At 42.1% G+C, this 12,236-nt stretch overlaps 1 protein-coding gene across 1 annotated transcript; it reads right to left on the reverse strand.

Annotated features, from left to right (window-relative positions):
* Window positions 1–7,915: 7,915 nt before the first annotated feature.
* Window positions 7,916–11,901, reverse strand: LOC126689805 (uncharacterized). Its single transcript, XM_050384985.1, has 4 exons — window positions 11,152–11,901; window positions 8,713–10,227; window positions 8,305–8,613; window positions 7,916–7,936 (listed from the first exon to the last, which is right to left on the reverse strand). The coding sequence occupies exons 1-4, from the start codon at window positions 11,899–11,901 to the stop codon at window positions 7,916–7,918; spliced, it is 2,595 nt and encodes an 864-aa protein (XP_050240942.1).
* Window positions 11,902–12,236: the final 335 nt, after the last annotated feature.

Raw genomic sequence — 12,236 nt, forward strand, 5'->3', positions numbered from 1 at the left:
AGTCCAATGTCCTTAACACCTTACTACATGTAACAAATCTTGCACCAAAAGCTCTGGTGAGCTTCTTGTAGGAATCAATAGACCTTTCATGTAGTCCATCGAACCATCTCATTGTCACTAGGCCAAGGCTGGAGGGAAACACGTTGCACATTAAAGCCTTGTTTTTGGTGTATATGGCCATCTTCTGATTGAAGTGGCTAACGTGCTCTATGGGGTCGGTCTTCCCATTGTAAACGGTGAAGGTGGGTTGCGCGAAGCGTTTAAGCAGCTTGGCCCTTTTGATCCACCTCGTGAAGGGCGACTTAGATATCTAGGAAAGGGCTTTGCTCATGGCATCCCTACTCCTATCTCCCCGAGGGATGGGTCTATGCCGCCTGCGGTGTTGCCTTTCTCTGTGCGAATCTTCGGAAGAATTAGTTTCCATTTCATTGGGAGGCATCCTTCTTCTTCTACGCAAGACTTGTTCTAGCTCTGAACTAAAGTCCGAGCTCACAGTGAAACTCCTACTCCATCGGTTTCTCTAGTTCCGCCTTATTTGCCTGCGTAGATGGTTCACCTCCTGTCATAGGCCAACGATCTCATTTGAGAGATGGCTTCGCGATCTCGAATAACTATGGCTGCGTTGACTAGAATGGGCTGGTCTCGAGCTCTTGGACTCAAACCTAGCTACCTTACGGTCCCTGCGGTTTTCCAAATTTACAAATTGGTCCTGCCGACCAGGATGAGAACTGACGGATCCTTCGCTACTAGACATCCTTTGGCGTTCTCCTTGAAGGTGTGTAGATTAAGTGAAGATTTCCCACAGATGGCGCCAATTGTAAGTGCCACTAATGAGTTAACATAATACAATGAATTTGTTGAGGCAAGAACTTGAATCAAATAACCTAGCACAGTTGAAGAAGGAGAAAAAGACAAGGAATAAAGAAGAATACTAGTCCTCGGCCAAGGTCCGAGCACAGATACTCATATTAAATTGCTCTTAACAACAATTTGCTACAGTATTTCTCTCTCTAGGATTCTCTATGAACCTCCCCCCCCCCCCTCCTCTCTTCTTGGAGGATCTTTTAAATTATATAGCCTTTTTCAGTTGATCTTGGCCCTCCATTTGTTGATCATGTAGGCCACTACTCGAGTGCTTGTCCCATCAAACACCTTCCTAAATCTTCTGTGAGTTGCAACAACTAAGACAGTACTGTTCAGAGTTCTTCTCCACATAAATGCTGTCAAAGGATTTGGTGGGGTGCAATAAATGTGGTGGCAACTACCATCCCTTCAGACACGTCAGGACTAACCCCCTCTCTGAAACTCTTCCTCTACAATGTGACCTCTTCTAGTAATGTGCCATCAATGTGGTTAAGGCTCGCCTCCCTAGCCTTGCCATCCAAGGGTATGATCTTCTCAGAACTGCATCTGCCTCCTTAGCCTTGGATATGACACATGACACTATTACCTTATTAAATTTATGTGTCCCACACACACGCACACACATATATATATATATAGTAAATGTTCATAATAATGAAGAAAATGTCTATGGAAAAATAATTTTGCTAGATGTTGAACATAATGATAATATTGACTTTGATGGAGTTGATTAGCCAAGATAATGAAAAGATATTATTCTTTTGATTCATATATCATGCATTATCGCTTCTGAGTTTAATAAATTTGAATGCGCATGTTATAAACATAAGTTAATTTGATTTCTTTAATTAGCTTTGTTAAATTTTATTATATAAGTAATGATTAAATTGGTCATTAGTTGAATATATTTCGAATTTATAATGAGTATATCTTTTATATATGTATATCTATAATTATTTTATAATTTTATTAGGTGTTTGTGTATCTTACGATACACGATACAGAAAAATCAAAAATCGATTCACGATTTAACAACTATGGCCGCCACCATTGGTTTGTGTTATAATTGAATGAGAAATGCTACGTTCACAATATTTTTACAACAAATCATAGGTGGTAAGTTGTTATAGGTTTTAATTTGAATCCACAACTTAAGTTACTTACTTATCCACCTATAATAACCAATAACAATCTACCACTTATTATTTGTTACAAAAATGTTGTGAATATAGTATTTGTCTTATTGAGTGGGCTGTGGAGCTGCCAGAGCAAGCAACTATGATACATTATAGACTAGAACAAAAGAAAAAACCTGGCCCATGAATTTATTGAAAGGGCTGCGAAGCAAGCAAATATGAATCTATTATAGACTAGAACAAAAGAGAGAACTTGGCCCATGAGTTTGGAGTCTGAAGTCGGTGGGAAGTGAATAGGGATGTAAGTTTGTAAGCTCCTTTATTATCTTAAGTTTAGCCCAAAGTCTTGTAGTAAAGAAGTATTATTATTATTATTCTTTAATACATCTATAGATGGAGGTAAAATGATTTGAATCTAGATGTTTTCGTTGAAAATAAGGAAATGTTAGTTGAATTATAAGACTTTTGCATTAAATGTTATCTTTTATGAAAAGAATCAACATTTGAATTCTCCCAAATCAAATTATTAAATGGGTCATGCTAACGAGTGTTCTTAGGGCAATGATTAACAATCCATTTTAGGAAAGTTTTATCACTATTTTTATGGGAAATAAAAAAGTTGTCAAAATATTAATTACTTTTTCTTTTCTTTTCTCAGAAAAACTTTCTTTAAATGGATTGTTAATCATTACTCTAAGGGCATTCGTTAACATTTTCCTTATTAAATTTATGGTGCTCTCCATAATGATTGAGCTAACTAAAACTCACTATAAAAATTTTAAGGCAAAAACACCATTTTGGTCCTTATATTTTGGGTCATAGTCAATTTGTTCCTTACATTTTGATAGCAATCAATTTGGTCCCTGTTATTTTCAACTTGCAACCAATTTGGTCCCTAACGTTAAATTACTAATGAAAAATGTCTACATGGCAAACAATTTGCAATGTTGGCGTGCACGTGGCTATAATAATAATATAAAATCAAATAACTAAACATTAAAAAAGCAACCTAAACATTTTAATGAAAGAAAAAAGGCCACATTGGATAACATATTCTGAAAAAATTATTTGAATGAAAAAAAAAAATCAAAGAAAATGGATTTTTAAAAAAAACTTCAATTTTTTTTCTTATGTACTCTTGCACTTTTTTAACTTCCAAACATGATACCCAGCAAGCAAGAAACAAGGCACAAATCACACATTCACATAGTTATCAAAACTATACACAGATCCAACAAGAAGCATCCGTGTTATTATCATATTAGTGTTATAAAGCTCAACTTAGGTTTAATATTATACAAATCTCATTGTTACAATATTGACTACTCAGATTTTCTCTTCTTCAACAAATAGGAGTCATGATGAATCACAAGTACCGATGCAACAACAAACCCACTCCTCCAATCACAATAACAGTTGTTTGAACTTTCAGATTTGAACAATTCTCAAGCACGGTGTTCATTCCTTTAGCTTATCCCAATCACCAAAGCACAGATAAAGCTTCAAAGTTTTCAAACTATTCGCTCCGATAAGCAGACCGAAGCACCGATAAAGCTTCAAAGTTTTCAGATTACTACTATATTGCTTGCTGGGTATAGTGTTTGGTAGCTAAGAAAGTGAATGAATACAAAAAGAAAAGAAAATAAATTGATTCTTTTATAATTCATTTTATTTGATTTGTTTCCAATTAATTTTTTCAGTTTTTTATTATTTGACATGGCCTATTCATTCTTATTAAAATGCTAAGGTGGCTTTTTTAATGTTTAATTAATTGATTTTAAATTATTATTATTGTAGCCACGTGTGCACCAACAATGCAAACCATTTGACATATAGACATTTTCCGTTAACAATTTAACGGTAGGGACCAAATTGGTTGCAAGTTAAAAATAACAGGGACCAAATTGACTGCTATCAAAATATAGGGACCAAATTGGCTATGACCCCAAAATGTAGGGACTAAAATGTGATGATTCCTTGGATATCAGTGGGTTGACAAGACTCGAACGTTGATCTTTGGGCTATCTCCTGTAATACAAAGGACACAGAATCAGAGGGGACCGGTGGGGACCGGCCAAAAATCCTCCGATGATCAAGTTAGTTACTTTGAACTCTCTGTAACGAAGAAGTATTCTCTCAAAAGTAAAAAATATCTGACCCCCCTTACCCTTCATCGAAGAAGCCTTATATAGTGTGTGTGTGTGTGTGGAACGGTTATCTGTTTAGTAACCGTTCCCAATGTCGAGGAGTCCGGAGAATTGGGAGTAACTTCCATAACCACTGTGGAAGTTACCTAGGTCGGACGAGCCGATGAACTCGTCCATCCATAGTAAGGATGGACGAGACCTCCATGATGAGCTCGTCCACTTTTAGTGAAAGATGGACGAGATCATCTTGGAAGGCTTGTCGTTCATAAATGATGAGTAGATTTCACGAGGTATTGCTCGTCCATATATGGACGAGGTTCGCTAGTACGCTTGCAATTTTCTCCGCCTATTGTAGTTTCTTTCGTTGGACGAGACATATGGACGAGTTATGGACTTGGGGATTATTTGTGACACCATCAGTTGCCCCCTCGTCCATGTGAGTCGTCCAAAGGGTTGAACGTTCTTGGACACAATTGGTTAATAATTACTGCACCACGTGTCATTTCCTTATTGGAGACTGACTCCGTCGATTTATTTTTCCGAGGTGGATGCCACGTGTCGCTTCCGTATTGGTTGGGTCGTTTCGATTACCCAGGTCAGCATCCTATAAGTAGTGGAATGCCTCCCTTAACCCTCCTCATTCCAGAGATTTTCTTCCTTGACATCCATCGTCTAGAGCCTCGTCTAGGAGTTCTCTGCGTCTAGAGTCTTCTTCCGTCTAGAGCTAGGTACTCTTCTTCTCCTCGTCTTTAGGTTTAAGTTTCTTGTTAGAGATGTCTGTTGCTTCCTCGTCTACTGATAGCCTGAATAAGGTTATAGATGAGTACTGTGAGGACACTAGTGATAGGTCTAGCTCTAGCAGTGCTAGTGATGAGAGTGGAGGAAGCACGGACGAGAACTACTCTTCTGGGGCCCCTGGGCTCCCTATTGAGGTCGTCCAAGAACAGCTTAGGAGAGCTTCTGGCTCTCAAGCTGGTTCTCCGTCCAATCCTACGGACGAGGTAGAGACCGTCTTTAGTTGCACAGTAGGCGTCCATTCTAAGACGGACGAACAAAGGTTAGGTAGCCTTAAATCCTGGTATCAAATCCCGGACGAGTTTAACCCTAGGCTGCCCGTCCGTGGAGAGTGGTGTTGTGAGCCCCGTTTTGGAATAGGCGTCTATGAATCTTACTTCTTAGGTGGCCTTAGGTTTCCTTTAAATGCCTTCGCTAGGGAGTTATTAGTTAAGTTAGGTTTAGGTGTTTGTCAATTCAATCCTAACGCATGGAGATTAATTATCTCCATGCAAATTTTGTGGATGGAAGTTTTTGGTGGGGACCGTCCTCTTACAGTAGACGAGTTCCTTTATTGTTATAAACCTTCTGCCATAAGTCAATCTGAAGGTTTTTATCAGTTTACTGCTAGGGGGAATGATTGTAGGTTGATCAAGTCCCTAGCTTCGTCTGATAGGAAGTGGAAGACGGAGTTCATTTTTGTTTCAGGCTTCTGGGCAGGGAACCCTGTGGACGTTGGCAGGGATCCCTTTCCCCCTTACACTGGGGACCTAGGGAACCTTCGTCCAGAAGGTACGTCCCTTCCCCTTGTCTATTTTTATTCTTACTCCTATTTGGTACATCTATAATTTCTAACCTTTGTTTGTTCATTGTGTTGTAGCTGCCAAACGTCCGTCCTTGAGCAAATTTCATCGTGACTGTGTCCACAGGGCTCGTCTACACACAGATAGGAGCTTTCGTTCTCTTGTCATGCTTAGACGTCTAGCCAAGTGGGGCTTAGGTCCTGAGCCTTCAGACGAAGCTATCGCCCACGAAATTACTGTGCGAAAAAGTAAGTTTTTAGCTAAACCTCCCTTTCTTTTTCTTTTTTATGTATACATTCCTCATTTGTTCATCTCGTCCTAGGAATGTCAACAATGAAAGAAAACAGAGGGAAGGAGATCGCAGGAAAGGGAAAACGTCCTGAGGGTCAGGCCCAGGATCGTCCTGAGGGTCAGACACGTCCAACGGCTGGGGACAAAAGGAAATTCTTGCCTAAGAACATTGACCTGGAAGGGCTCCCCAGTCGAAGAGACAAAAGGGTTAAACAAGGCTCGTCCAAGGTGGTCAAGTCCAAACCACCCCAGTCCCAGCCTGCCGTCCAGATAGTCGATGTGGACTCGTCCACTCCAGTTGAATCCACTCCGTCCAAGACTCCTCCCAGAACTCCTTTGGCCAAATTTACTACACTTGGCTCGTCCCAGCCTTCTACGAATATCATTGCAAATGGAGACCTGGCTTGGGAACGTTTCCAGATAGCCGTCAAGGACGAGGATATAAACATGTGCTATAACATGGGCTTGAAGGAATTTGAGCATTCAGGCGTCCATGACCTCTTCAAGGTATGCCAGTATCTCTCGTCCTTGTTCAGTTAGCAACTTTTCCTCATTTAATCGTTCTGTGTTGTTCTGTCTATTCATAGGCCATGTCAAAGTTTATAGCAGCGTCTAGACAGGCAACGGAGCTGGACAAGACGAGAGTCTTGTTGGAGACAAGGATTCAGGAGGTGAACGCTGACTGCAAGAAATGGGCTGGGGCTGCTGAAAAAGCTAAGGACGAGATCAAGGAACGTAACAAGCTGATTGAGGAGCTAAGGACAGATGCAGTGGAGAAGGATACGCGCATTGATCACTTGCAGAAGATGAATGATGAATTGAATGCTCGTCTCTCCAAGGTAAAAGAGGACGCTGTGGCTGAGTTCAAGTCGTCCAAAGCATATACAGACACTTTGGATCGTAATTATGCAGCTGGTTTTGAAGATTTCAGAATGGACGCTATTGAGAACTTCCCTGAAGTTGACTTTAGCGCAATCAAGCTTAACCTTGCTGCTGCCACAAGCTCTCTTCTCCAGACTGGCTCTGATGATGTCAACGTGGAAGACGACGCTAGTACCCAGCCTCAGGACGAACCAGTTGTGAATGCTCCCCCTTCTTAGGACGAGACTTTTTACCTTAGTGGCTTTCTCTTTTTTTTTCTTTTTTTTTTGTATTTGGTCCATTGTTTTTGGACCTTCTTTATGTAACAAGAATACATTGTACTCGTCCATGGTTTTAGGACGGGTTTTTTAAGTATACTATTTCTGCTTTTCAAACTAATCAAGTGTTTTTGGACGTAGGATGTCCACCCTTTGAATAAAGTTTTACTTTTCTTTGCATGAACGAGTGATTTCATTTTCTTTGCATGGATGAGTGATTTCATTTTCTTTGCATGGACGAGTGACTTCATTTTCTTTGCATGGACGAATGCTGCTAAGCTATTTTAATTCCTGCTTTAGCTCGTCCATGTCGAGAATACATACTTTTCATGTAGTCTAACTCGTCTTAGCAGGTAGTATTTTTAATTAGCTTGATTCGTCTTAGGACTTGCAAACTAATTTTACTTACCATCTTACTTCTTTTGCCAACTTTTTCTCTCGTCCAGAGTTTGGACTGTTTCAGTTGTCTCCGCCTCGTCCATGAGTTGGACGAGTATGGATGTGGTTTTTTCCTTGCTTTATTCAAGAAAATTTAGACGTTACATCTCTGCGTCCAGAGATTTTGTTCGTCTTGGATCTTTCAACCCTCTTTGAGGATTGACTTGGACGACAATATCATAGAGAATTGACACACATTTTGTACATAACACAAATATTGTTTACAGACAAGGCATATGCACACTGATGCCTTTTTATTTAATAAATACATACTTCATGACTTCGTCCATAACACAACTATAATAAGTATTAAAATTGTAGTTTCAAACTTCACACAAGCAACACTAAACATAGTAGTATCAAACACAAACAGCATCATACATAGTAGTACGTTAGTAGACAGATAAGACCCAGTCTCGTCCATGGGTTCATTCTTACTGGTAGTACCTCCTCAGGTGCTCCACATTCCAAGGATGTTCCAACTTTCTCCCGTCTAGGGCCTCCAGATAGTAGGATCCTTGCCTTTTACAGTTGATAACTCTATAGGGCAGTTTGGGCCCAGCTTCCCATGTGCTGGGTTCTTGGTTGACAAAGAGACCTTTCTCAGGACGAGATCTCCTATGTTGAAACGCCTAGGCTTCACCATCGCATCATACTGCCTAGCCATGAGGTTCTTATACTTTGCTGCCCTGTGTTCTGCGCTTGTCCTTACCTCGTCTATTAGATCGAGGTTCAGACGAAGCTGATCCTCATTATCCTTGTCTTGATACATCATCACCCTGTGATTAGCCATATGTACTTCTGCAGATATGACTGCATCACTTCCATAGGCTAGCTTGAAAGGAGTCTCCCCTGTAGGGGTCCTCACTATAGTCCTGTATGCCCATAAGACTCCTGGTAATTCATCCGGCCATACTCCTTTTGCTCCCTCAAGCCGAGTCTTGATGATTTTCAACAAGGATCGGTTTGCAACTTCAGCCTGGCCGTTGGCTTGGGGGTGTGTAGGCGAGGAGTAATGGTTCTGAATTCCAAAGTGTAAGCAAAAGTCCTTGAAGAGTGCATTGTCAAATTGTCGTCCATTGTCAGACACCAATACCTTCGGCACTCCAAATCTGCAGACAATGTTCTTCCACACGAAGTTTTTCACATTCTGTTGTGTGATATTTGCCAACGGTTCTGCCTCCACCCATTTGGTGAAGTAATCGATGCCCACCACTAAAAACTTCATCTGCCTTACTCCCAAAGGGAAGGGACCCAAAATGTCCAATCCCCATTGTGCGAAGGGCCACGGTGCCACCATTGGGGTGAGGTATTCCGATGGTTGCCTGGGGACGTTGCTAAATCGCTGGCACTGGTCGCAGACTTTAACGTATGCTTTTGCATCAGCTTGCATGTTCGGCCGGTAATATCCTGCACGGACGACCTTGTGGACAAGTGATCTGGCTCCTGAGTGATTGCCACATGCCCCTTCGTGAATTTTTCTCAGCACGTAGTTCGCTTCGTCCGGAGCTAGGCATCTAAGGTAAGGTTGAGAGAAACCTCTCTTGTATAGCACTTCATTCATAAGGACGTATCTAACTGATCTCACCCTCACCTTTCTGGCCTCGTCCTTTTCTTCTGGTAGTCGTCCGTCTTTCAAGTATGATATAATGGGAGTCATCCAATTTTCTCTGTTATCCACCTGCTGTACTTCCTGGGCATCTATACTTGGCATATATTGAATTTCATCTGACTTCTCTAATGATTCATCTGCTGAGGCCTCTTTTGCTATAGTATCAGCTTCCACGTTCTCCTCCCTGGGGATTTGAACGAAGTCAGCTTTTTCAAACCTTTTCACAAGGCGCATCACCCTACCAAGGTATTTCTTCATTCGTTCTTCCTTCGCTTCATACGTCCCATTCACTTGCCCCATGATCAGTTGGGAATCCCCCATGACACATATGGATTTGGCTTCCACGGATTTCGCCAATTCTAGCCCTTTGAGGAGGGCTTCATATTCGACTTCATTGTTTGTTGCTTGGTACTGTAGACGGACTTTATGTTTCAGTTTATCTCCCTCTGGGGACTGCAGGACCACACCAATTCCTCCTGCATGCCGTGTAGACGAACCATCCACGTGGACGATCCATCTCTTACTGTCTTCTGCCTCATTATGACTTGGGGTAAACTCTGCAATAAAATCTGCTAGGGCTTGAGCTTTTATGGCATGCCTTGGTTGATACCTGATATCGAACTCACTTAGCTCCACAGCCCACTGGATTAATCGTCCTGCAGCTTCCAGTCTATTCATTGCCTTTTTGAGAGGATGATCTGTCATAACATTAATGACATGTGCTTGGAAATAATGCCTCAGCTTCCTTGAAGCTGTGATTAGTGCGAAGGCCAACTTCTCCATTTGTGGATACCGTCCTTCCGCTCCTTTCAATGCCTTGCTTGTATAGTACACAGGTCTTTGGACTTTATCTTCCTCTCTTATCAATGCTGAGCTCACGGCATGTGGGGTTACCGCGAGGTACAAATATAATTCCTCTCCTTCCACTGATGGACTCAGCAGCGGTGCCATGGTAAGGTATACCTTCAAATCTTCGAAAGCTCTCTGACACTCGTCGGTCCATTCGAATGCTTTTTTGAGAACCTTAAAAAATGGCAAACATTTATCAGTAGCTTTAGAGACAAACCTGTTAAGCGCAGCGACTCGTCCAGTGAGGGATTGGATTTCCTTGGTATTTTGCGGTGGCTTCATGTCCAATATTGCTTGAATTTTATCTGGATTCGCTTCAATTCCCCTGTGGGATACCATAAAGCCAAGGAATTTCCCTGATGATACTCCAAAGGCACATTTGCTAGGATTCAGCTTCATGTGATACTGCCTTAATGTCTCAAATGTCTCCTGCAGGTCGTCTAGATGTCTTCCTTCGTCCTGACTTTTCACCAGCATGTCATCTACATAGACTTCCACATTCCGCCCAATCTGCGGACGAAACATGTGGTTGACCAACCTCTGATATGTCGCCCCTGCATTCTTTAAACCAAACGGCATCACCTTATAGCAGAATAAGCCTTGACTAGTGACAAAAGATGTCTTCTCTTGATCAGCCTCGTCCATTCTTATCTGATTGTATCCTGAAAAGGCATCCATGAAGCTAAGCAATTTGTGGCCTGCAGTTGAGTCTACTAACTGGTCAATGCGCGGTAACGGATAGCTGTCCTTGGGGCAAGCCTTATTCAGATCTGTGAAGTCCACGCACATTCTCCACTTGCCATTCGCTTTTTTGACCATTAATACATTGGCCAACCAATCCGGGTAGTACACTTCCCGAATGAACTTTGCTACCATCAGCTTTTGGACCTCGTCCTTGATTGCACTATCTCTCTCAGGGGCAAACACCCTCTTCTTTTGCCGCACAGGCTTGGAGGAAGGACATACATTCAAACAGTGGGTAATGACACTAGGGTCTATACCCGGCATATCCTCGTGACTCCACGCAAACACATCAATGTTTTTCTTCAAAAATTGGACGAGGTCCTTTTTAATCTTCTCTTCTAAATCTGCTCCAACCCTGGTACACCTCTCAGGGTTATCTTCATCCAAGGAAATTTCTTCCAAGGCTTTAGTAGGCTCTGCTACAACCTTCTTTTCTTCAATATTCATTGCTTGAACTTGTTCATCCATGGCCAGCATGGCCAAGTAACATTCTCTTGCTTCCAGTTGGTCACCTTGTACCTGTCCTACCCCGTGTTCTGTTGGAAACTTGACTGATAAGTGGTAAGTGGAGGTAACAGCTTTCCAACTATTCAAAGTTGGTCTCCCAATGATGGCATTGTAAGAGGATGGACAATCTACCACAAGGAAGTTCACATCCTTGGTAATCTGTCGCGGATATGCCCCCACTACCACGGATAAGGAAATGGTATCCACTGGTTGCACCTTCATCCCACCAAAACCTACTAGGGGGGAGTTCACTGGACGGAGCTGGTCTCGTCCTAATCTCATCTGCTGAAAAGCTGGATAATATAAAATTTCTGCTGAGCTTCCATTGTCCACAAGCACTCTTCTGGTTGTGTAGTTTGCAATTAGTAAGGAGATGACGAGGGCATCATCATGAGTGTGATGAATTCTGTCAGCATCCTCGTCCGTGAAAGTGATTGCCTGCTCGTCCGTAGATCTTGCTCTCGGTGATCGTCCAGAAAGCTGGACGCTCTGTACTACCTTCAAGTATGCTTTCTTGGACTTGGACGACTGGCCAGTTGTACTTCCCCCAATGATGACTCTTATCTCCCCGAGTGGTGGTCGCGATGAATCTTCCATCTTTCCCTTCTGTTTCTCGTCCCTCTGGTCTCATCCAAGGAAACCCCTCAACTTCCCTTGCCTTATGAGATTTTCAATTTGTTGCTTCAAGTCAAAGCACTCGTCCGTGTCATGACCATGATCCCTATGGAAGCGACAATACTTGTTCCTGTTGCGCTTGTTGGGATCACCCTTCATTTTCTCCGGCCACTTCAAGGAAGGATCATCCTTGATTTGCATAAGGACTTGCTCAAGTGGGGCGTTTAAAGGGGTATACTGCTAGTTCCGTACTGGAGGGCCTGGCTTCTTACTTTCTCGATCTCTTCTTTCCTCTGTTCGTCCCTTCTTTGGACGAG

Source organism: Quercus robur, chromosome 6, assembly GCF_932294415.1.
Source record: "Quercus robur chromosome 6, dhQueRobu3.1, whole genome shotgun sequence".
NCBI classification, from domain to species: domain Eukaryota; kingdom Viridiplantae; phylum Streptophyta; class Magnoliopsida; order Fagales; family Fagaceae; genus Quercus; species Quercus robur.

Excerpts from the sequence above, each read along its gene's own strand:
- LOC126689805 (XM_050384985.1), bottom strand. The coding sequence starts at position 11,901 with ATGGAAGATTCATCGCGACCACCACTCGGGGAGATAAGAGTCATCATT. Across the intron at positions 8,614-8,712 it reads ACTTCGTGTGGAAGAACATT|AACCATTACTCCTCGCCTAC; the intron begins GTCTGCAGATTT and ends TTTGGAATTCAG. Across the intron at positions 7,937-8,304 it reads ACCTCGATCTAATAGACGAG|TGTTGCTTGTGTGAAGTTTG; the intron begins GTAAGGACAAGC and ends TACTATGTTTAG.